Here is a 27855-nt window from a genome sequence, read left to right as displayed (position 1 = left end):
ACTAAATATACATACGTCTCTGTACTGCTAGATGACGATAAGCATTCTATATTTAAATATAGAATTCTTATCAACAATCTTACAAAATAAGTTTTTATTCTTTAATATCTGGACATAAATAGCTATTTTTTTTATTAAAGCAGCGTTAAATTAACTTTGATTGTAAAGCTCATTTGTTTGTTGAACTGAACGGACGTGTAAGTTAATTTATTAAAATGTTATAGCGTTACATTTCCAGTTAGTAGCAGGTTCGCGCCTAAGGAAATTAGATTTGGAGAATTAAAACTCATTGTTCTTTTAATAGCGGCCATTTGTGGCGTTCAAGACGAATTGTGCCAATCATTGTGTGTCTCACTAAACAATCGTTTCTATATTTTATTCTGTGTTCCTTCACTATACGATATTTAGCTCACCTATTAATTGCGTATTGAAATTAAAAATATATTTCGTAACGTAAATATATAATCAGGATATAATAATACAAATTGTAACTTCCATTAGATTCGATATTAGTTTACCACGTGTTTCTAAGCACTTGTAGTTTTTTGTTAATATTTCATTCGAAATATCATTATAGATATCAAAGAAAGGGTTGCACAGTGGGCCGAGTGCGCGCTGACTCGCACAAAACGCTCTATCTGCATATGCCCTCTGATTGATGTGCTCTGTAATTATTTAGACGCGTTAATAACACCACCGACGACGGCCGCACTTTGTTTTTGACGACTTAAGACGAATGAAATGAGAAATTCTATCGGACTCTTAATAGAGCTCATTGCTTTCTGATGTTTTGTTGATTAAACACGAACTGATTAATAATATGCTATGAGGATTAAAAACTTTTTCGCTTTATTATAATTTGCGATTTTAATTACACGTATCTATATTAACTTATTACGATTAATTTTGAAGATGAAGGGCAAATTATAAGGGGACCGGAATCAAATAATTTTTCGAAGCGACCGCACCCAAGAATTACATAAATACAAGCCACTCCCGTTTCGTATCTACAATTTTCATAATAGCAGTGTATCGTAGATTTATATTTACATAAATGGTCGCTGCGTACAGATTGTCTTTATGTTTGTTGTGCGTGCGACCCCAACGAACTCAAACAAATCAGAATATTAAGGTAAATAGTAATGGCAGGAAAAAAAGTTATTATGCAAATGAAACATTTTGTGGTAAATAGAAAATGACGTTATGCGTAAAGGAATAATAAATCGTTACTACTAGGCTAAGATGTTGGATAATTTTCATTGTCAGTCGACGCTACATACTTATTTACATTATATTATATGCAAAGAGCAGAGACGGTTCAGTTGTAAAATATGTGAATCTTATATTAAGGTTTCGAGTTCAAACCCGTGCATTCACTACTTATTAGAGTATGATAACTACGCAAATAAACCTGGTACCTGTAAGGAAACATATTTCGGATGCCATATGCAAATCCACCAACTCGCATTTAAGCAGCGTGGTGGAATAAGCCCTAAATCTTCTGTCAAGAGAAGTGAAGGCTTTAACCCAGCATGGGACTTTAACAGACTGTTACTATATTATATTTATTAGTACAAGTTATTAATGTACTTGGTGTAAATATTATCTTGGCGCAGTTTGTTGTAAAAAAGCTTCAAACATTTAAATTTATAAATATTGATTTTATGTATGAGCAAATTAAATTTTAATTAGTTGAATGTAATAAAAATATTTTTTGCCGGATTTTTCTCAATATTATCTTTTCCGAATCTATACTACTCTTTACTGTGACTTAAAGTAAGTAATAAAAAAACATATACAGCCTATATCTACATTTAATAAAACTTTTAACTAAATACAGATGGGCGAAAAATAAATAACAAGAAGCACTCAACATTTGGTAAAAAGCGCAAATATCAATCTCGCATAACCGTAATAATGAAATTGGCGTATCCATTGAGATTGCAGATATGAATACGTTATGATATATATTATTACATTTAATAACAAACGGCTGTTGAATCAAATGTGCTTACGTCACAACGGTATACGTACGGAATAATAGAGTTCGCTTGAACGTTTAGCGCACCCTCGAAAATTGAAATAAAAAGGTCCATTCGAGATGTTACAGCGATATGATTTGGCAGTTTTTTATTTTATATTTCATTTTTCGTGTGTTTTAGCTGTGAGTGTTGTAGAACTACGAAAAGGCCAGAGAGCACACACATTCACACTCGACTGTTACGTGAAACTTGATACCTACATTTAGGACGTGTTATTCAACAACTTTATTTACCTGTAAATATTTTAAATGTGATTGAAATAACATTTTCTATGACGTTCGATTGGGGAAGCATTTGTTTTTTTGGAAGCTGTCAAAGTTTCTACAGATTCTGTACCGTTATATATTACGAAATTCATGGATTTTTTAACCAGAAAGTACTCATTTATACTAGGTTTCAAGTTAGTCCTATTGTTAATATGGAAATTAGTTTTATTTTTTTTGTACAATATCAAATTTGTCTTAAGTTCTTATATAGGTAATCCTAGAAAAATATTTCAGTATATAAGATGTGACGATAAAGTTCTAATGAATATATTATGCTTTTTATTCGTCAAAGCCATGTCTATTGGTGCGTATATCACTCAGGCGCCCCTATTTTTGTCAGACTAACATAATTACAAGCGAGATTGTTGCAAAGTGACTCGTAATATGAACCCTTCCTAAATATTACTTGTATATCAAAACATTATATTTTTTTTCTAAATTGGCCGATAGCACATTTTAATTTGTGTTTTAGAAATATGGAATTGGTTTAAGTAAGTATTTTTTAAGGAAATAAATAAAAGAACAACATGTGTATTTTTTTTTCTGATACTACCAAATTATTGCATGATGAGAAAGAACTCAAATTATTCGGACTTTCGGACGGAGGGCCCCAATTGTAAGAATGTGATTAATTAAATAAATGTACAGACCCGGAAAGAAATTTGCCAACCCTTGGCTCAGTTTTTTATGACGAACATTCCACGCCATTTTGTTTTGGGGTGTAATTGACTCATCGTTAATTTTCTTTTAATTTTCAACCGTCAAGAAAATATATTCCGAATTTTAAATGAATCCATTATGAAATGTTCGAAAAATTTCGACATCTTAATAACGTAATTATTTAAGATCGATAGATAAGTGTAGTTACAAACCTCTAGTTATTTGTTTAATCTAATAATTACTGTTCTCAGCAAGTATATGGAAATTGATGCTAATAAAGCACTCATATCTCAGTAGGAATCTAACGAAGACAGTATAGAAAAGATACTTAATCAAAACAGTGCGATATTCCCTCATATTTCCATTTAAAATTCCTATACATATGCATTGTTACGAATCATATGTCTCTATTGTCCACTGAATAGTTTTGCTTCTTGCCTACAGTCTATTATGCGATTCTAGTTATCGTTGACTTGTGTGTAAACATGCGACTAGGTCTTGATATCTGTACAGGACATTAAGCTCATTAAAAAACTTAATGAATACCATTATCAACTTATAACTTACTTATTAACTTTTTATTTATGTTTTATGATATTCAAAAAAACAATTTTCTTTTTATTTAACATATATATTTTTAAAAGCATAAGTGTTACAATGTTTTCCGAAATCTTATTATACAATATATTAATATTAACTGTACGTTATCTCAAGGCAAAGTCATTTTAAAACAAGTAGTGAGCACACACTTACTCAATGAAGAGCAAACAAGATTAGCTGCGCATCCTGCTATCCCGGTGGCCTAATCTATTCTTATCATTACAGGAAAAATTTATGAATAAGCTTTTTAGTTGCCTACATATTGTTTATTAGTGACAAAGGAACCGCATATGAAGTTTATATAATCTTAATTTTTTTTGTCGTTAAGTCCGATTTGAAAATGAACGAAGTGAAGTAAAAAAAATGCTAGTCTTTAGTCACTAAACTTAAATAAAAACTTATGTACTTTTCTTATAGACCTATGTGTTAATTTGTAAAAGTTTATATAAATTGAATGTTTTTAAAGTAAATATTGGTCGTTGTAATAAAACAAACAGGTATATATGTAGCATTAATCAAGGTCTGATCGCAACTCACATTACAATTTGTGGTTAACGGTCATCACGATTGGCGTATGTAAACGTGGCAAAAATCATAAATTTACTTTGTAACCCACTGTGGCCGGCGGTTGCGGTTCAACGTATTTGAAGTACATTAGGAACACGGAAAATATTATGCCTCCTTAGTTTCTTACACTGGAGTATGATTGCATCTGTCGTCAGCTTATAAGGCTGCAGGTTTCGAGGTAATTGGTTCAAACCCCGGATCGATTTATAGAAACAAGATATTGGATTTTTCTTTTATGTTATTTTCAGTAATATACTAGAATTTGGAAATTCGCATTGTTTATAGTAGTATAAACAATGCGAACATGCCTCGGAAAGCACAAAAAAGCGTTTGTTCGGCGTCTTAACTTTTTCTGGACGCATGTGATTAGCCGAAGGTGATTCGGTTCATCGGTTGTGAGACTGATGGAATAGAGAGTACACCTGTATTTGTTCACAAATATGTGCACAACAATATGTCGCAATAAGCTAGTCTAGTATGCATGCAATAACATAATAATAGTTAAGTAGGTAATTGAAGATTTCTTGATTTCCTCTAGAATTGCTAATCTTTAACATACATTTTCCTCAATTGTATCAACGTATATGAGATCATTTTTGTGATTAATTTTCTTAGAATAGCATATTTTCGCAAATTACAAATGTATAATACATACAATAGTTGAAATGACTAATAAATTAAAAAAAAAAGATTGACGCAAGAGTGTGCCATTTATGCAAATAATGTTTAAATTGTATAGATATATTAAGTAATTTGTCGTTATTTTATTTAAATTAGACAGATTTTTGAATTCATTTCTCGTAATAATGAGAAGTCTAAATCAGTTATTAATATATAATAAAGATAAGTAAGAAATAAACGGTAGATAGTAAAGATTGACTAAAATTATAAAAATTACTGACAAAACTGCATATCTAAATAGCAGCAAGGCACGTTATGCACATGTAGTAACACAGTAGGAAATGCAATTAACCAGCGCCTTGCCGATGCCTTTACGTCGCTCAAGCATGTAACGCTTATCTTTGTTGCATGCTTTTTCAATATGCAATCCCATACAATCGTGCTTCTTTATCAGACAATCAGAATTCTCAGGTATTTCTTCATTCGTTAATAGTTCTAATTATTGTGCAGTTTCGTAAGTAGTTTCGTGTCAATCGAACATCAAACAACTTGTAATACACAGTGTCGAGATGTTCAGCGAATTAGTAACGTACACGGCTCAGTTAATCTGCTTCGTACCTACGTGTTGCTAGTAATGGAGGCACAATGCGACATGTTTGTTTATTAACGTGGGACATAAAAGCTGTTTAGCAGCAAGTAGCATAATCCGGTGGTGAATTATGTGCTTTGCCAACGATCCCGTTGTCGGCGGCATCTGCATGCACGTTAGCGTTCATGTGCCTTGGCGCCGGTGAGTGTATTGTTACGTCGGCTCGATTTTTTATCGCTTAGATAGTAGTTCCCTCGCCTCGTTTCAGACGGATTGCTCGGACGTTTCGCTCGTGCTCGCTAATTAATAATTTTCACTGATCGAGTTATAGCTTACAACATTGTTTACTAGTTTTTATCGTAACATTATAATTTTATATATTTTTTCGAAAATCTTTAATTTTCAAATTACTACACTACTAACACTTTTTTATCTATAGGTGTTGTGTGTAATATAATAATAATTATTTACTTTAAGAGTATCAATTAGTCATCTCATATACTTAAATAATGAATCACAGATTATATAACTTTTCAAATTGCACTAATGACTAAAGCTAGACATAAATAATGTGTTTAGTTCTGTAGACCTGAGCTATTATATTTAACGATTACATACGTTTTCCTGAATTAAACAAAGTGGTTTCCCTCCCCTGGTAATATTTTGATGTCTTAATATAGTCTGAATGATGTATGTGTACCGGAACTGTGAGCGGCGGAATTATGATATACGATTATAAAAATGGCCAATTTGTAATAGTGTACTAAACACTTAGTCTAACAAATTATCTAATGACTGATAGTCGGTATAAATTCGTTTTGTTTTAGTTAAACATCATACTAGATTTTTCCTGTGGTTTTGCCCGCGTGTTAGGAGGGTTCACGTTTACTTGGGGTTCGAAATTGCTTCATACCAAATTTTATCAAAATCAGTTCAGTGGTTTATAGCCTTGAAAGCGGAACAAACAGATAGACAGACGGATTTACCTACTTTCCCATTTACTTATCAAATTAGTATAGTTACCGATCTATTATTGTTTATCCTTTAATAATAAATGCTTAACGTTAATAATTAAACTAAATTAAATATTTAGTTGAACGAATATTGACGCATATTATTTTATATTAAATCAATCTATCAAAACTGTATAAACAAAAATTGATCTTTATGATATTTTTCTTACTAAAATCATTCATATATTAAATGTAGTAGTAAGTAATTTATTCATTTTTCAGAAGATATGAGATTCAAACTGGCATAAATTTGTTTCTCCTGCAAGCTGTAATACTTTCATTCTCCAATCAATCTAAGCTTAAATCTTAATTTAAGAACATGACATTATTTTTGACATGATGTATTTTTTATATTCATAAACAAGGTGAGTGGTCAGGAAAATAGACCATTTGATGGTGAGTGGCCACCATCGCCCATAGACAGTCAGTAAGAAATATTAACCATTCCTAACATCGTCAATACACCACCAACCTTGGGAACTAAGATGTGCCTGTAGTTACATTGTAAATCACTCTTCGAAACGGAAAACAACAATGCTAAAGTAATTAAGTATTGCTACTTTGCGGTACCCAGAAGAGTCTGTACAAACCTTACCGTCCAATGCAGGCATGATCCAAAACAGTTTTATTAATATTAAGAAGATACGGAACACAGTTGCAGTACAAATATCAAGCATATTTCATGCTTATTCCCAAAAACGAAAATAAAATGGTTTGCGTGATATCATAATATTTTCCTATAAAGAAAAATGGCTGTAGTCATTTTAGCCACTTAACTCTTTATATGGTGATGTTCTTGTGTACTTTACATACGGCTTTTTATTTGATACTAGCTGGTACCCGCGATTCGTCTTTGTGAAAGTTGGTTTTATTAAGATTATATTTTAAAAAAAAAACCGTGTTCTGTTATTCTTTTTTCATCGCGCACACTCGTTTTTTGATACATTCAATGTATATACACACAGTTTCTACTATTTTTTAATATGTTTAAAAGATGATGTCACCTGATTTCGATGAAACAAAGACTAAATGTTGCTCCAAGCTGATCTTAATCTACGTTTTAAAACCGCAATAAAAATCCTTCCAGCAGTTTCGGAGTTTATCGTGTACAAGACAAACAGACTGTCAAAAATTCAAAAAAAATGTTCATTTTCGTGTTCTGTTTCCTTTTTTTATCGCCGCCACTTACATTTTGGTTTTATGATATGTACAGACACCATTTAAACCGTTCAACGTTCAACAATGTTCATTATAACTTTAATTGATGACGTAGTTATAATAGTTTAATGAGAATTTGTATAAAATCTTCATAATGTATATCTTCAGTAATTTTCTACTTCCAACTATGTCTTAACATGCTTCCTACTAAATAAATAAACGAACTTTAGTCAAGAACTAGGCTATAGTTTGCAATCATATTCAATACAGACTGGTTCCTAGCTAAGACAAGATCTTCCTTAAACTGTTCAAACTACCAACTCGATACATAGATGTATTCAGATGAAACTGGTCCTAGGATTCAATGCCTTGATGTCTATAAAATAAAGTTTAATTTCGTTTATTTCAAATTTAGCAAGTGAAAATTTAATATTGTCTATGTGAAATAAATCGTGAGCACGCACTCGGTCGATGCCTGCAGCTAATCGCTCCTGTTGTGCTATATACCTCTCTCGTTTCAAGATCTCAAGTTTATCCAGTGGTATGGCTTTTTTACCCGTTATATACCTTTGTTAAATATTACCTTATAACGCCTATTTATTTTACAAGTAGTAATGTTTAAAAGTCTAACAACGAAATGCTTAAAAAGTTCTTCTTTAAGTATTATTATTTTTCGTTTTCTTTATCAAATAAATTTAATTAGCACGAAAATCATTTATCAATCGTGTAGGAAAAAGTAGAAAAAAAAGATTAAAAGGATTTGCAAATAATTTATCGTTGTTTTTAAGTTACCCCTTTAATTAGTGGTAGAAAAACATTGTAATCTTAGGATTACAAGAACGGAGCAAGGACTTAAACGATTCGGATATAATATTTCTTTAGACAGTAATAAATAAGAAAAGTAAAAAGGATTTTCCTCTGGCGCCAATACCAAAAGGGGTAAGGCAAGGCAGCTACTACATTGAAAGATATGCTTTAAAATGTTGTTTTAGACATAAAAAAAAATTTGCAGTAGACAATAGCTTATAGTAAGCTTTGCTTTGTTTAGTATAGTACACAGTCAACAGTCCTATCCGATTATACTTACTTCTTCTTCGTCGTGACACTCTTGTCAGAGCGGTCGTGGTCGCCATGAAGTATACTTATACTTACTAAAAGCTGCGTATTACAACGATACTTCTAATTAAAATTAGCTCTAATTAGGTGTTTTCCGCTTAAAATTATTTATCATTTAAAATCATACGATTTTGTAAACATTTGTAATGTATATGTTATATAATAAATTATATTATATATATGTTAATAAAATATTCAAATATTTTATTTTTTGCATATTAATCTCAGGCAAAGTTCTTTAATATGTTAATATTACAATAGAAAATAATATTGTGATACTCGAATGATTCATGAATGCGATGAAGCAGTAGGCGGGAGCTAATTTACTACTTGGTATAAATAAAATGTACTCATATGCATGTAAGCGAATGTAATGTAATATTGATGAGGTTTTTATCGACATTACTAATACAATAACAATTAAATGTCTTAATAGACATTAGACCTATGTACTAAGCTTTGTTTACTTAAACATTTTTTTTAATTTAACGCTTTGGTTCAAGGAATTAAAAAAAGTATGCATATTTTTGTGTAGGAATACCTTAACTTGTAATCTGAATCCAAGTAAGAAGTAATGTTAAAATTGGGTTGTTTTCAGGGTTGTATCGCGACTGTCGGAAAATTAAGTGTCTCGGGAGGATAAATTCACCATTATTTGTCTCGAAAAATGTTTCTAATGGTGTCAAAAGTTTGTTTTAGGAACAGGTGTGGTAAGAAAATGGCATACAGCTTTTTTAAAGAATATAGGCATCGATTTTTTGTATTTATGACGTAAAATAAAACAGTTGGCGCAATTGATAATAATTTATTATAACACAGTAATATAAACAAATATTTCAATATGAATTATGAATGATGAATACATGAAATTGCATATTGTGAGTTTATTATTTGGATATCAAATGTTACGTTGTAATTAGAACTCTTTCCGGTCAAAATTAATTTTGTCTGGATCCATGGTCATAAGTACATTTGAATAATTACATGTTTTGTGAAGGCTGGCACGGTTACAGAAATAATAGTACCCTAACTTACGTCCTTGGACAAAAGTAAAAGTAAAGTAAAAATGTGATAGCCTGTAAATATACCACGGCTGGTCATAGACTCCTCTTGAAAAAAAAGGGTTCGAGCTCATACCACTATGCTGTTCAAATTCGTTTTGGTGGATTACACAAAAGTATAATAACTAATTCTGTCCTTCATAAACAATTTTGAAGGATAGAGTTTTGATTCCAACATAAACATATCAATCTAGATAAATTATTATTAACAACTTCTGATACACACAGTAAGAAATTATTAACTTAAATATTACGCCCATATTATAATTTATTATTAATTTCGCGAATCAGATTTTCAAAAGGGGTGGAAAATAATTATTTTTCATTTTAATTAAGAGCTCTGTTATTTCAAGACCCTTGAGATCATTGCCAGTTTCTATATTTCCAGTAAGTATCGTCGTTTTCAATGATCCTTATAGAATAATAATACCTTTAATAAAATTATATCAATTTTGTATATGATTTGTGCAATAAAGTAAATCCTTACGTTAGCTTACTTATGTTGCAGCCTGTGTTATCGCAAACAGATTATAGAATACTAGAAATAAATTAATATTTACTTTAGATGTTACTGTATCTGTCATTTAAATAAAATAAAAACTAAGATACGATGCTTATTTTGTTTCACACAAATAAAATTGAAGTAATCGTCTTTAGAAATTGAAAAAAAATGCATAAACAGAACAGAGACATTAACAATAAACAAGTTGAAATTTAAAACAATTTAAAAGACAAGCTCGCTAAGCTCGGCGACGTATGTAGGTACATCTTGGATCAAATACCTACTTATAATGTTTTGTGTCTTCTATTATTTTATTCATGAATTTATTTAAAATAATTAAATAGGCTTAAATAAGAGACTAGACCCCTACATCCCGACATATCACTTTCAATTGGCCGTGTAGCCTAGTACATATCAATCTAATTTTATGACCTGTCAGAGTTAATTTATCTGTTACGATGGGACCTGTCATTTACACTTATTCATATTTTGACGTATATCTAACAAGTAGCTAACTGAGTTTAAGTTTAATCTCTGACTATACAATACATCCAGTGGTGGTAGTTTGTGTATCTCGCCTGGGTGGTACCACCCACTCTTTAGTTATTGTTCCGCCATATGGCAATACTCTGTATTGCTGTTTTCCGGATTGAAGTATGAGTAATCAAGAGTAATTACAATCACAAGGAACATAACATCTCATAGTTGGTCCAGTGCCCATCTGCGTCTCTGCCGTCGTCAAATTAGAAATGTTTGTTTTTCTTTAAATTCAAAAGAATTTGAAAATTTATAATTTTTAAAGATTATAATTATTAGAAACCGAATATGTTGATGTATTTATTATGTACGAACATAATAAATACATAAAATTCCCAAAAGGTATAATATATAAAAGGTAAGGGTATAATACATATATAAATAAAAAATATATATATATATTTTTAATTTTAGAAGAAATGTTCGAAACGTTGGTAGTCGATTTATTTACAAGACATTTGTTATGGTTTGGGCGGATACTTGGTTTGATGATAAATTGTATGCGGTCAGTCATTACATTTTATCTCTGTTGTTATATTAAGCAAAAATGAGTCTTAATAATTTCAACTACGTTTTAAATTTGCTTTTTTCTGTTATGTACCGCCTTCAAAGATTATATGAGCTAGGAATTTTAATTTGAACTTTATGATATGCGTCGAAAAAGCATTTTACAGTAGACAGAAATCATCTTTCAAATACGAAGTTTGAATGACATTGCGGATTGACAAATGAATACCAGACACAATTCAACAGTTAATTTGTATGTTAATGGTAAAAATAAATTAGTTATTATCTGAGAGCAATTCTCATCACGTATAATCAGTATTTTGGAAGAGCAAATCTTTACATAAAATATTTTTTGAATATGAATTAATTATAATTTGATAATATTACAACAACACAGTTACAGTTTTTATTAAGATATTGTAGTGAATAAAACGGAAAATAAACGATAAATTGCACTCATTTAGAGAATTGTAGCGATCAATCATGGCGGCTAAGTCATCAGCCGGTTCAAATGTCAAACGAACCTAGGGTGGCGATAAAAAAGAAAACTGAGTTGCCATTATTAAAAAAGTGACTGTGACTTTATTTCCATTGTCGATTGCCGATTCAGGATTATTAACTGACTTGCATTATTTTTTGTGTTCTAATATTGATAGATTGGTTTTTTTCGAGTACGTTTCCTTTTGAATTTATTACGTGTATGTTTCGCTATCTGCGTTGTAAGTGCCGTCGATTATATATCGATGAGAAAAAGCTAGCCAACAAAATAATACAAAACGATAGTCATCGAGTGCCTTACAAGCGTACACGCGAAGTGTATTGTTTGAACTGCAGTACGTAACCGAGCAAGATATATTCATTGGTTTTTTGTTCCGCTTAAATAAATTGATTTTAGCGTCATGACATCTTACTTATCCAGATTGTATTCTTAAATCTAGTAATATTAAAGTCATTTAAAATTTCAACCGTAGATAATCAGCATTTGATTACATTATATAATTAGCGCAGCAAATTGAAATAAAAATAAATTAATAATGTCTGTATTGATTATCTCTACCTTTTTAATATAGAGGATAAGATATTTGATATCTACATGAATGAAAGCACATCCTTATTGATTGATTTAATAGGAATGAAATTTATGGAATTGAATTCAATTTAACCAAATTGACTTCCTTTAATTTTACGATTTCGTTTGCGTGATCTCGTCCGGTAATAATCTAATAAATTCGTCCATTGGGATAGGGCAGCACAATACCGTAATGACTCAATATTAATCGGTCAATTTATTAATATACTTTTGTTTCCCTTTTATTGGAAATCATGATCTACTTACCATATGAGTGGAATTACATTTGTTACTTACTTTATTTCTCAACCCTATATTATAAATATTATGAAATTATCATATTCAATCTTGTATTTTTTTAAATAATGAAAAATCAATCAACTTTTTTATTTCTTATGATATTTATATTTATATTAATAGTTATCATGGATGAATATTAATGACTTACTGACATTACCTTTATTGATCAGCATTAGTTATGTACAGACATGTATTAGAGACAAATTATAATCAATAAAAAATAATTTGAATTAAATGTATGGAATAGCAGAGTGCAAACACGACGAGATCGCGTGCAAGCGCACAATATCATCGGAGTCAAGCCGTTTCACGCTACCCTATATTTTAACAACTGTCCTAATACATCTTGCAATGTTGTTTTTAACTGTTTTTGCCACATTATTGTTTGTTCATTTTTTGAATGTTTACTTTTAATTTTTATATTTCATTTTATGTTGCCTCTCTTTTTAAACTTTTTTACTGTCCATTGATCAAAAATACGTTTTAAGCGAATTGTAAACTTTAATTTTTCATATTCAAATGTGCTCTGATTTTTAGCTATACTAAATTGTTTTTATATATGTACACTGGCCGCCAAAAAAATCGACCCACCCGTATTTTTTTACTTACAAAGTTGTTATCTTAACTATGCGACGACCTAGGTGGATTGTTTTACTTATGGGACATACATTTAACATTTTATTACCCACTTGATATTGATTTGGAGGAGTTGTAAGTGTTATTGAGGATATTTGGAATATTTTTAAAGTATTGATAAGAAAACGTTACTTTGTGCACAAAGTGCATGGTTAGTTTATTTCCAGTTCTTAACGCGGAGTCATCTCGGTTCGATGTTTATTATTGATTAAGTGTATGAAACTTTGTTGAAACAATAATTTTAATAAGTTTAAACATAAAAAATGGATACTACTGAAGCAGAAGCTGCTCAAGTCGTAGCTCTTATTCATGAGGGGTTAAGTCAGCGAAATGTGGCTAGAACACTAAAATTAAGTCGTTCAGCGGTGCGAAGAGTGTACAAACGCTACTTGGAGACTGGGGAGTATCGCCGGAGACCAGGATCTGGCAGGGGGCGTATCACGAACCCGACCGATGACCGTTTTATTGGTTAGACGTCTTTAAGAAACCGACATCTTTCGGCTGTTGACGTTCAAGGTAGACTCCGAGAAAGTCGTGGAGTGTCTGTGAGTGAAAATACTGTAAGAAGAAGACTTCGAGAGCAAAACTTAACCCCTCACAAGCCAGCAACAGGACCAAAACTCACAGCATCCCATCGACAAGCAAGACTACAATTTGCTGGGCAGCACGTCGATTGGACACTGGACCAATGGGAGACAGTATTGTTCAGTGATGAAAGCCGAATGTCTCTAGTAGGCTCTGATGGACGACGTAACGTCATGCGAAGGCCAGGAGAACGCTACTCTCAGTGTTGCATTCGAGAAACAGTCCGATTTGGTGGAGGCTCTACAATGTTTTGGGGAGGTATTTCTTTGACGGGACGCACAGAGCTGGTTTTTTTCCGTAATCGTGCTGTTAATGCTGAAACTTACATAACGGACATTCTGGAGCTTCATGTAATGCCTTACGCTGGATATATTGGGGATAATTTCCAACTTATGCACGACAACGCACGACCTCACGTCGCTAGAATTGTTAAAGACTATCTCAGGGAAGTTCGGACTTAAACCCGATAGAGCACCTCTGGAACCAGCTAAAACGTACGGTTCGAGCACGAAATCCAATTCCAGAAACCCTGAATCAACTGGAAGCTGCCCTAACTGAAGAATGGCAACGGACCCCACAGGAAGACATTAAAAAGCTAATCAGGTCACTTAATAGGCGTATGCAGGCAGTGATTAGGTCAAGAGGAGGAAACACTCTCTATTAAAGTAAGATTTAGGCACCCAAATTTAAAAACAAATGGCATAATCGTTTTGTACACAAAAAAATAAAATTGCGTAAAATTTTGTGTTTTCGTGTTTTGTCACATATTTACCTAAAAACCTATTTTTTGCGCACTATTTCTGTTTTTGTACAATCCTACAATTGCATTTTTTCATTATCAATCTTAAAAATATAAATATGTGGTAGTTTAAAACCATACGATAGCTTTTTTACAAAAAATGTAGGTGGGTCGATTTTTTTGGAGGCCAGTGTATTTATTTATATAATTTCTATAGATGCATGTAAATTTATCTGTGTAAATTAAAAAAGAAATCGAATTAAAATTTTCTTAAATTTTAAATATTCAACGAATTGGATGGCTTTTTTTTCTTCATTTCAGGTGCCTGTCAATGAAAGCGCCAGACAGGTATGTCGCTAAGTCTCTCGCGCGTTCGGTTTCGTTCGGCCGGATTCGGTTACGTTCGGAAACGTTCGGGCGGGCTGGGCCACTAAACTGGTCGGTCGCGGGCCAAAGGGTTAGCTTGGAAGACCACACGATGAAACTACACACCCGGGTCGCAGGATGTTTGAGCACAGTATTATTTTTCATCAAAATTGCTTATCAATGTGTGTTCTTATAAATGTTTTATTTTTATTTTTTGCAAATTCCATTCATAGTTAAGGTATAAATCTTGTCATCTGTCCTTGACATTTGATTTTATTGAATCATGTTTTAATTGCTTGATTGGCCATTTTCTCCTTATAAAATCGATTGCACATGTTCGGTGGTGTGTTTTATTTTACTGTTTAATGTATCAGAACCATTGTGGGTGATTGTTAGTTGTCGTTGTTTTGCTTCCAGGTTACACCCTTTCTATAATTTGGTATTGGTAATTAAATCCTAAACGAATCACAGATAAATTTACAAATCTTTATCCGTAGTTTAGTCCATGTATATTTGAATGCATTTATTTATGTTTAATTTTATGTGGCATGACTGTGTTACTATTATTTTCATTGAAGTGATAAAAGCTATATGAGCTCGGTAAGTAACAAATTATTATTATTTTTTTAGTAAATTATGATTTTAAAAAAATGTAACAATAGTAGTATTCTTTGGATTTTACTACACGCATGAGCAGTAACGAGAGCCCAAGTTGATCCCATGACAAATTCATGATCATCATCATCAAATCGTAAAGGATTTAACGCCTCCGTTGGCACGCTTCTTTTGTTGGCATCATAAAGCCGGCCATTAACATGTTTGATAAAACGTTGGCCGCACAAAAAGAGACCGCGGAGCTACTGTAGGCTCCCCACTGAGACACCTCATTGAGGAATGATGCCATGCTGTGGTACTTATAAAAGAACACAAAGATGTATTCCGTTCTCTCTCATGTTTTAGTTGATCACCGCAATGCCGAGTAGCCTTGATGTTGCATTCCATACGTGTCATAGAATTAAAAAAAAATATATCGATTACAATTGCAGCACGTTTTGCATTCACAAGAACATCTGTCAAATTTTGCACACCAATAATATGAATATTATTATTAACGTTTCGAAGCCTAAATTTGAATAAACGATCGACGTCTAACGTAGTAAAAATCATATTGAAATAATATTTGCTATTTAAATAATTATATACTTATGTAAATTATTTGAGTCACGAGCATAATAAACAGTTCTACCTATATCAAACGCTTTAAAATTCTAACAAATGCTATAATCCTTTGAGTTGCCGCCCATACAGAGAGGACTAAAGATAATACTTATTATAATGAGCATGATTTAACTAATGGACTCAAAATTGAAAAAGATCTATGTCATTTTTATATCGCTTATGAATTCTTAACTTATTTCTCAAATAAGATAAAGAAGAAAAAAGGAATGAACGGTTTATTTTTAATTCCTTTTAAATAAATTACTATGAGCAAATATCTGAACATTCAGTACTACAGTTTTAAATACATATTAGGTGTTCGTATACCTTATTATAAAGAAGGTTTTTAGTAAAGCAAACAGAAATCAAAACAAAGGATCGGCTTACACTTTGACGCCTTTTATACTAACAAAGGACGAATTCAAATAAACACTAAATTGTTAACCCTTTGACCGACGGTGGATGATTTTCACTTCGGAAACAGAATGAAAATGTTCTGTAAAAGGGTCCGATATTTTGTAATACACAATAATTCCTATATGTTTACATGTTACATTTATATTAAATAATTTATCGATTTATTTCGTTATTTTATTTAAACTTAAATATTAAAATACTCAATGATTCATGTCGAAGAAGCCAATGTAATTACCGTTTCATTGTTAATAAAAACCAACATCAATCACAAATTATATATGTACATAAGTTATATTCTAAATTAGCAAGTTCCCGATTGAACAATGGTAGAATAAGGTCTAATCCTTTTTCTCCAAAGGAGAGACGGCCTTAGCTCAGCAACGAGTCATTTATAGGTCTTTAAATTACTTTACTTTTCATATATTCTAAAAATGAGGATATGATCAAAAACATTTGCATAATAAAATCTAACAAATCAAATCAAATGTAAAAGTAGTTTTTAAATGCAATGTTAATAATCCCAATACAGATCTCAGACAAATGATCAAATGACCATTGACAAACTAAAAATATATTATATTCGTTAAAAAAAATCAATAATAATATTACGAGCGCATTTTCAATCATTTTGTTTTGTTAATAAACCGAAATCCGCTAAATCCATAATTTCAATACTTTTGACAACTAATAAAATACGACAAGAAGATTAAAAGATTGAATGTAATTGCGAAATGATTAATTTTAATCATAAATAAATAAGTATATACAAATAAGAATCATTACAAAATTTGAAACGACTCCGAACGTTGTTTTCGCACCCCTCGCATTGCGTCCATGATCCTTTGCTAATTGAGCTACGTTTGCAATTGCCTGTTGTGAAAGTCTTAATATCTCGGACTAAGGACTGAAAGTAGATAATTGAAAACATTATATACATTGGGTGGTATCAGAGCTTAGCCGAGCTGTAAAGAACAGTTAATTGAAGAATACAATAAATCGTTACATCAATCAATCATAATCACAATTTACATGAACAGTATAGTATGTGCATCATTCCTGTGTTTAATGAGGCTTCTTGTAAATTATGTCATGAATGGTCGGTGCATTGGTTGCCGGTAACCGCACTCACCCACTTGCGCGCGGATGCGTGAGATACGTAAACTTTCCCTCTCATCATAATACCCCGAGTTGCGCAAAGCTTCCATGACCCACACGTGTATGTTCCAAGTCACTGCGAAGAGGGTGCAGATTATCCAAGTTAACTTGATGAAACGTAACGGCCTACCGCTATTTATAACATTAATTACTTTGGTCTTATTTCGTTTATCTGTTATTCAAAAGATTGTTTGTTTTTTTCACGGTAGCTAACAATAAAAATTATGAAATAAAATAACTGCGATTTAAATTGGCAATATTTCATAACGTTTTTGGCATTAATTAATGTACAATGAAATAATTGGAATTGAAGTTCTGGTCCTTAGTAGTTATCGAATTCTGTCGTGTATAATATTTTATTTTATATAACGGTTCATCGTCATAAATTGTATATTGCAATTAATTTATGACGTAACGGCGTAGCAGTACATATAAATAAATTTGATTCGATAAAGTTCAGCAAATGAATATTTCAAAGCGTCTAAGACAAATGAATCTATAAAATTAATTGGACAAGTAATCGAAAACTCAGAAAGAATTTCTTCATCTCTTGCTTTAGGGGAGAGGAAACAAATGAAGGGCGGACATTGAATAATTCGATTTCCTTATTTGTACCAATCAATATCTTAAAGGGAATTTTATATTACAAACATTTGTCTATAAAAGATATGGTATTAGAAGTGATATCATTTCATTAAAATTGTATTTGTTTTTGTATTATTTTCTTGCAACTTTATACCAGCAATTGAACATTTGAAGAATATTTATTTATTTTGTTCGCATAACTGAATTCAATGAATGAGGTGGTACTTACACGAACATAACAAATAACAATATAAGGTTTTAACCTTTTAACAACATGCAAAAATATAAGAGTAACTCTAAGTCACTTGCAGAATATAATGACTTAGTAATATTGTATAATTCACTTTTTACTCAATCTAAAAAGAAAATTAACAGGTGGATTAAGGTTTAAAAAAAAACGTTGAAGATCATTTTAGACATCTGACGATAAATTTGCAACATGTGATTTGTCTATTTTATAATGGCGCAATAGAACCAATGGAGATATCAACCTCGAATCTTATTAAAAGAAGTACACATTGTAATATTGGTGAATTAAAACCTATATTAAAATTGAAAATAGTGGTTTATTCTTTAAATATCATATCTTAAATATTTCTTATAAAAAATAAAACATTCATTATTAATCTTTAAATATCGCAAAATTAAAGAGAATCTCCCACTTTTATAAGCTGTTTTACAAACTCAGGTGCAACATCATAAGAACTAACTTTTAAATGATCTCTTCAAAACAATTAAAGGGAAGTATCGCTTGAAGCAGCAGGGTGATAGAGGGTGTTGGTTGCAGACGGCATATTAGTGCTGTAATTGCATTTACTACCGACCTCGCTGACGTTTCCTGTGGAGTCTCTACAGCTCGATCTTATAGACAATTGAGTTAGCAACATAAATCACCCTTGGAATAAGTTGCTGTTGATGAGAATATTTCTTGATTGACATCTTGAAATACTTCGAAAGTCATTCAAACGGCAACATTTATCAAGAAGCACCAAAATATATTATAATAATGATAAAGAAATTCTGGAAAGTTAAATATTCGAATGTAATAAGTAGGATGCTGTATCTGATTAATTAAGTAAGATGCTTGACTAAAAATAAGCTCATATTAAATTTTGTTCGTAATTCGGTCGGGTACTTATTTAATTCCGGATATAAAATTTCTGTGATTGAGCCCCAGCGGGTGGAGCTGAGGGGCGTGAATTCCAACAAAATTAGCACCAGGGGTCGAAATAAAAAGTGAAGGAAAAATTTAATGAACAGGAAAATGCTCCTTTTTGCAGCTATTTCATCTATTTATCTACATCGGGATGCCCATTACCTTGCTAAGAGAAAAGTTTACATTTTTAATTTAATGATTCCACTTTGTGGAAGTTGGGCGGGTTTCAGCGAAATCTTAATTTGGGGATTTCTGAGGCGTCTCGTTTTGTAAATATTATTCCTTTAATAAGACCTCACGTTGAGGGGTGCTGCTGAAGTCCGTGATTACGACTCTCTTTACGAGCTTCATTTTGGACCTCGTCATTTTGATTGGCGCTAATGAAATTTTTCTTACTCCTTGACGTCTTCTTGTTCTTGACAGAATAATTTTCAGGAAGTCATATCGTTTGAGACATGTCATCAACATACCCTCTTAGCGTGTTCTAAACAGTTATTGACGGTAATTTCACTACAGCTGAGTCAATGTTTATGTCGTCTTCATTTAAATTTCCACTTTTGCTAATGCAATTTCTTATTTTATCTCTTGTGAAGTGCGTGTCCCATCTGTATCAAAATTTCTAAATCGTTTTGTCCCAGCTGCGTTTGTATGGGCGATGACATTTCGCTTTTAGCGGCTGTTTTAAAATTGAATATTTGATGGCGCATTCCCTTATGACGAATCCGCGGTAAGTGGAAAAGGCCAATTCTGTGAAAGATAATTTTTTCAACAGGCTTTTAACGACCTACCCATTTACGGTATACTAAAGTGTAAATCTTTTCTATTTGTATTGAGAAACTAATAAGGAAGTAATTCATTATAAATGTTATATTGAATTGTGTCCTTTGGAGTTATCATAACCCTTTTTTATTTATTGTAACTTAATCAATACACATATTTTATCTGTTATCAAACAACTGTATTGCGCTCAAAAGTTCCCATTATAAACGCAAATGGTTCCAGCTTAGTTCCTTTCTAATTACACAGATAAGCGACTTCAATAACGGTACTTTTATCACGTTCATACGTTTGGAATCTAATTGGAATTTTGCATGTTGATATGTGTAACTCTTTATTGGTCGATATTATGTTTGCTTTCCGATATTAATGTTTGTTGTTCGAATTGAGCTATCCAAATACCGATTAAACTGCCTTATTCCTATGGATTTTCGTATTATGTTTCAATTAAAATATAATCATTTAACAGAAATGAAGATATACTGGGTATATTTTTAATCTGGATGCACCTGCCAAAAATATAATATCAAAAGTAATCTTAATTAGAATTTCAGTATAAATTAATTATTGGCTAGAGGTGTGCTTCAATTCGTCAAAGTTAAATCGATATTAATACATCAGAGTAGCAAATTTGCATTTAAACGTTTTTGTTAGAAAGGTTATTTAGGTAATTACATTTATCCTAATAGAAAATTACAGTTGGCGTTTTTTAAGGTCTATTTAAGTTTTTATACAAGGGTCGTTGGGGTTGGTTTTTTCGTAAAACATCTGTTGTGTACATCATATGAGTTTTTGTTATTTTAAAAGGAGACATGATGGATCAGTTTCAACACGTATACGTCGGTCCCTTTGTTGTTTGGTTTATAGCTTTGTAATGTGTTTCTTTGTTTGTTCAATACGTGTTGCAGTCGCTTCCAAAGCTGAATTTACTGAAAACGTTGCTATTTTTCTATTTAAAAAATATGTAAATAAAACATTTTTTATCCGAGTTATTACAATATTGATTGTACATATTAAAGCACTATTATGTCATTGATATTTCATATAAGGCTATAAAATCAAAATCCTTTCAAGTGTATGTTTTTTTATTCATATAATGTAAAACTTTTTACGATCTTAAGACTTTAATTTCAACAATAGTATTTAAAAAAATAATCCAGATTACGTGACAAAAGCTTTTTTGGTGTTACATGCAAGAGCGCCATTGCATAAACGAACGCATAGAGGTAGAAGTTAAGTACGTCTGTCATTAGTAAAAACTTTTATGCAAGTGTGGGAGTGTCCTGAGATTTAAAGAGCTCGCCCTTCAAAACCACTGTTGCGTGTTATTTAAACAGGATTTTGTGCAGATTATCAGTACCCGTAAAGATTACATCTTATCTTGTAAAAGGTCTGTTTGTCGTCGATTCCTTTTTTATTCCATGAAATGGAATAGACATGTGTTTCACCGATTTTGTTTGAGTTAAAAAATACTTTTAATTAACGTTTTTAACAAATGGTTTGTTATACAAAAAGTAAAGTTTTGATATTATTGGTCGAAAAGGATACTGCTGCTGTAACCAGCTATTTGGACTTGGAACTGTGTCATTCAGTCATATATTAGTACATTAGTATGCTTACTTTAAATAAAAAAATCCATGGGCTTTAATTTAATATTTTTATAATATAAAAGCTGAAAATAACCATTGTTAAAGTCATAATATCAGTGCGAACGTATTTTCTTTTCGTTTGAGTTCATGGTCCTTAGTTCTTTCCACGACATCAAATTGTCCAATTTCGAATTAATAACTGAGACACATGATTGACCATGATACACGATCGGGTAGACAGCCGGACGTTTTACCTTAAAATATCAAGAGCTTAATAAAGTTAGTGAACCAAGAATTGATTAAGTTATATGGAAAACGGAATTGATAAATATTTCTGATCAGAATAGAAAGCTTTTACAGCTAATCGTAGGTTTTGTGACACAATTATAATATGTGCTTTATTTCCAAAGAGATAATTACAAGATCTCAATTTGTTGCGAGATTTTTTTATACGGTTTTCTGATTGATGATAAGTTGATAACGATATTGTGATTGAGTAATTTGTAATGGCATATTTCTTAGACGTATATGAATTTAAATTTATTTTTTGCCTAGCCGGTCCAAGACTTTCTCTAACCATCACGACATACGATTGACCGACATGCAACGTGATTGGTGTATTATGTATATATTGATATGTATGATTTTGCATTAAGTCGTGACATATATCATCTATCTAACTACATTTCTTTTGTATAAATGAAAAAAAAAATCTGACTGTACAACTCGCGTGAACTATAAGTATTCATAGATAAATGTTATGGTTTTTATTGTAGTTCCAATAATAGAATTAAAATAAAATAAATACATTCTATAATGTAGTAAATTTTAATTTCATTATCAAGTTATGAAACAATGTGATGATAAATCATTTCAACCAAAATCCATCAAATTTAATTCAAAGTGTATCCATTTCCTTTTTGCAAACAAAATAATAAAGACACATTTATAGTGGTTACAGAAAGGCGAAAGGGTACGTACTGCAATGGGGAATAAAAAAGCGATCGCGAGTTTTGATTGATCACCAACTCGAAGCAGTTTTTTGTGTGAAATTAAAAACACGGAGTGGGCATGCGTTGGATTAAAGAGGAATTTCAGACGGCCATGAGTAGGGATTCGGGCCTTTGTTGCCGAAAACAAATTTTGAAATTAATTTATTTTTGTAAGACGCGAATTCGAACATCGATTTCGCATTACTGAATAATAGAAGCGTTTTTTATGGATCAAATTTCACGGCGTTGATCCTATAAATATTCTTTAATGAAGTTTACTAACTAATTCAATATTGAATACATCTAAACTATTTCGTCTCGAATTTATATCTCACTAAGACAATGAACATCAACATTTGAACCGCAAAGCACACCGCAAACGAGTAGGTAATTAAATCTTCTATAATACATTAACATTGTGCATACTAAATTCGTGGGAGACTAAGTCGAAATGTTACCGGAATGGTTAGGGAGAGATGCGTAACACCCAATACCGCTAAGGTGAAACGTAATAATAGTAGCTGTTTGGAGCTTTATGAACGATCAAAATTGCAGAAGCACGTGTATAAAATACACTTTGCAAAGTAGATTTAAATTTTAATACAAGCTTTCAGTCGAGGGTCGTAAGTAATGTCTTGGCGTTGGAAATGGGTGGAAGTGCTTCCTAGCACGATTTTTTTTAAGCGTTCATAATGTCTATAAATAATATAAAATTTTGAGAATGTATTTTTTTAGGTTTAACTACAATTTTTTTGTATTATTCAATTTTTTTTAAGTTACTAAGTTATTAATTAGTCGTTTATTTTATATGAAATAGTTTTTTTATATAGATATTTAAGTAGACTAAAATATTAAAAAAAATATATAAATTAAATTAAATGTATGATGTAAACACAACATCGCGATTACTATATTTGAGATGCTTCGTAAAAGCCCCATAATAGGCAGACGCGCAGGATATCCACATTAAGTCCTCAGAGCCCAAGTCTCAGGTGTCGACTGTGGCCGATTTCACAAGACAATGCTTAATAATTTCATTTCACCATTACGGCGGCCATCTTTGCGAGTCGCACAGTTAGAGGGCATCGACGCACCCCTCCGCGGTAATTTGCATTGTAACTCGGACCACGTAGAAGGCCCTAACTGCTATACCACCACCTTCTAACTCTTGAATATATAATTTTGTTGCTTTTATTAACAGCAACTTTGCGTGGGAATTGACGATAGCCTTCTGCGGTGACTGTTTATTGTAGACGATAACTTCGCTAGATTTATTTTATAGTTGAGCGAGACTTTGTCCTGCAAGGGTTGGTTCTTTTACGGACGCATTTATACTACCAATAAAGAGGCTCGATGCATGTGCCTATTAAAATATTTGTTGGATTTATTTGACGGGCTTGTTTTGCTGAAATGTTGATTGGACCTCTTTACATTGTTGCACATATTAAGTAGTAAAGTATGTTATCTTATTATGGATTTAATTTTATTACGTTAGGAACATTAAAACGATTTTAACGTTGCTCGGATGATTTGTTGATTAAATAAAATGTATTTCATAAATTTGTAGTATAATAGTTTCGATTATGTTCGGCTGTAAAACGAGTAGACCAGTGAATAGAACACGTGGATTTTAACCGAAGGTCGTGAATTTAAAACTGGGAGAACACCATTTAGTTTTCGTGTTAGATATAAATATCTTTATTCATAATCACAGTTAATAAATATTGTGTTTAAACAATGTCTTTATTATAAAAGTTCGAACATTGTTACAAAGCAAACGACATTTGCCGATGACGGTACGGGTCTTAACGGCACAGTAATAGGTGCAATCGTAATGGCTCCCCTTTCCCGGTGTTAATGTAAAAGTTGTCGGGGGCAAGACGGTTATAGACTTGTAAAGTTTGTTTTGGTTCTATTAATTAATGTGTTTGCATGTCTCCGCTTAAGATTTTATAACTTTCTCTGTTTCGAGAACCCTTACATCTAATGGAAGAAATAATTACATCTTGTTGTTTCATTAAAATTAGTTGTTTATTAAAAATGATGACAATAAAAGTCAAATTAAAATTTTTGAATATTGCAATCGATATTTAAATTTTTTTAAATATTTTTTCTAATGATATGATGTAATAAATACAAAGGATTAAATAAATCCACGTAAGGAAGGTACAGGATGGAATTTAATGCAGCTTAGTAAGGTGATAGTTTATATCCTGACTTGAGGTAAATAGATTTAGCATACATTTTATCCCAGGACAAGCATAAATTACAAGTTAATAAAAATGTTAATTACCTACTGTTGAAACATAAATTTATATACGTATTATTATTTATACATAGATTAATAGTTAACTTTTAAAATGTTATTAAAAGAAACTTCTAGAGGATCTTGCGGAAATATTAAACTCCGACGCAGAGTAAATTGTGGCACTAATTCTGATGGCGACTTTTAGGGGAACGAGTAATTCCATTCCGTGTTTCTAACTCTTTAGGGAGTCGGGATATCGACATTAATAGAATCTAAAAGCTTCCTTATGACGTAAATTTCAAATGACTTGTTTGAATTTGTGTTTGTCGAATTATTGACAGTAATCGTTTCCGTATAGATTATTTTTTTATTTAAATAAAATTAAGCTTCAGATTATCATGAAATAGAAACGTTTATTTTCGGATAGATATAATAATGTATTATATATACATAATAGAATAAATATTTAATCAATTAATTCTATGTTATGTATTTAACAAAAAGGTAGTTTATTTTATATATTCTAAATTTAATTTTGATTAATGCGTCTTTCTAACATTCCCACAGACTAAGTAAAGTGCCATTATATAGTATGAATGAGTGCAGCCGTCGTCATAGGGGCATCTTATGAGCTCTCCATCAGGATATTGACACTTCTGTCTGTCAGCCTTTGTTCTAGCACGTGTTAGGTTACACTACCCACACGTCACAATCGTACACGTGTGCCTATCAAAATCCATTCTTCCACTCAACTCTGAGCTTTTGTCTTTTAAGGTCGTCACGATATTAAATACAGGTCATTTATCTCGTTTTATTTTATTCATATAATAATTATGCAAATATAACAAATTAAGTGACTGTATTTAAGGGTGTTTTTTTCACTTTCACTTTTGAGGTTAAACCCATTTTGCAATTCCGAGCGAAAAATAATCGCATCCTGCTTCGTTCGCGCGTAATAATTAGTACAAATCGTCTGTTTACCGCTATAGAGTTTTGAAGATATAGAAATAACTAAAATTATTTCAAAATACTTACAAAGTAAAAGCTTAATAAATAGTTTTATGTACTTTAAAATTAATATAAAAAATTATTCATAGTAAAAAATTCTTAATAAAATATGTTCATTCTATATGTTTGGATATCTACTCAGCGATGGAATCCTGTAGTCGTGCGAGTTAATAGATCCGATAATTCATCGTCACGCCTTGCGTTTGATCCGACGATGGATGGCGCTCATATCGAGACGGATAAATCGAATTTCTATTTCGTCTTAAGATTGTCGCAGCAATAACGTGTAATTATTCTGCTATCTTGTTACTGTGAGCTTTCACCGTAACAATTTTTAACATCAATAAAAAGTTTTGTATAATTTATCTATTTTATAACTACACAAAATACCGTTTGAAATCTATTAAGCCCTTTATTTTGACTTGCTTTCCCATAGCATTGGTATTTTGAAGTGACTTGAAACGATTCAGTAGGCGATTCGTTCCACTTCTGTATTGTTCATTTTGAAGAAGATACCTTTATTTTTGTGAGAAAAAATAATTTACGCTATTGAAATAATTCTCAAGTTGCTTCGGTTATGACGGGATTGGTCTGTCAATTCTAGTTGGAATTGATTTTTTTGTCGAAATTCCGCTGATTATTACGCTTCTTTCGTAATGCTAACTCTTCATTGCAGTTACATTATCCGTTGTGGATAAGCAAACGCATTCTTTGTATTGAAATAGTGATCACGAAGGTACAAAATCATCAACAAAATTAATTATATCGGTATGAGGCAGCTACTGAAGTTGCGGATCGAATTATGCGGGTTATACATACCGTTACTAATTACCTAGAACCTAAAAAATTTTAGAATTAAATTCAAACATTTGTCTCCTAACGAATCGTGTCGCGTCGGCTTCGGTTCAAAGCAGCGTGATTCGGCAATTCTATTCCATTTTCAAATGCTCGCTGCCCATTCGTTCCCTCAGCTACGCCTACCCAATAAATTAGATGCCTAGCGTGGCACACTACATAGTTACAAACTAATGAAATCTTGAAAAGTACTCAACCAATTTTCTTAACAACTTTTCCGAAAGAGCAGCCGTCTTCAAAGATTTTACCCTAAGAAATAATTCCGCTAATAACGTTCAGCGCTCACACGGGTATGTTATGCAACCATAGGAATTTCATTAGATACACACGCGTCTGTTTGTTAAGGCGTTTTCCATTGCTAAAAGTTTCTTGAGGCGGGTATAATTCCTTTGTTTGTTGTCGGGGTGGCACCCGCCTCACCCACTACGTTTTCTAAGTCATCGGGTCCAATTATGCCCCTTTGTAGGTTTTGATATGTAAATTCGCGATTTTATTAAACAAACCATGATGCCATTTGAGGGCAGCGAGCCGGATTAATAGCTTCTTCAGATTTGTGTAATCGCTTTCTCTAAAGATAATATCAAGACGCGAGGGAGCTATTTGCTCTTCAGTACCTGCCTACAGCCAGGAAATGTGATTGTTTCATTTTCACCTCCGTAAACTCCAAAAAGGATATTAATTACCGGGCGTTTTAATTAATAATGGATTTTTATTTGTTATCAGTTACCTATTAACATATGTATATATATATATAATTATTTCCATTGCGCATTAATTCAATGTGTCGCGATCCATGTGATTATTATTACAGAGATTTCGGGGACTGTTATCGCCCTACAAATTAATCTGTCCATAGAAACATAAAACGGACGTTACTGTCCAAACTACCCATTCGATTTAAGCTTAATTTTTACCCCAGCA

The 27855-nt window shown here is 31.9% G+C and overlaps 1 protein-coding gene across 6 annotated transcripts in view; it reads left to right on the top strand.

Annotated features, from left to right (window-relative positions):
- The window catches only part of LOC126771249 (dachshund homolog 2), a 133508-nt gene that overhangs the window by 10936 nt on the left and 94717 nt on the right, over positions 1-27855 (top strand). For 3 of the 6 annotated variants that reach the window (XM_050491034.1, XM_050491033.1, XM_050491032.1), the window contains exon 2: positions 14890-14916. The exons of the other annotated variants lie outside the window; for them this stretch is intronic. In XM_050491034.1, coding sequence (XP_050346991.1) covers positions 14890-14916 — 27 coding nt within the window. The remainder of the gene's footprint in view (positions 1-14889; positions 14917-27855) is intronic. 6 annotated transcript variants of the gene reach the window in all.

The sequence above is a fragment of the Nymphalis io genome, chromosome 10 (assembly GCF_905147045.1).
Source record: "Nymphalis io chromosome 10, ilAglIoxx1.1, whole genome shotgun sequence".
Taxonomy (NCBI): Eukaryota; Metazoa; Arthropoda; class Insecta; order Lepidoptera; family Nymphalidae; genus Nymphalis; species Nymphalis io.
The sequence above is the reverse complement of the archived record's forward strand: the minus strand, read 5'-3'. Positions and strand labels throughout refer to the sequence as shown.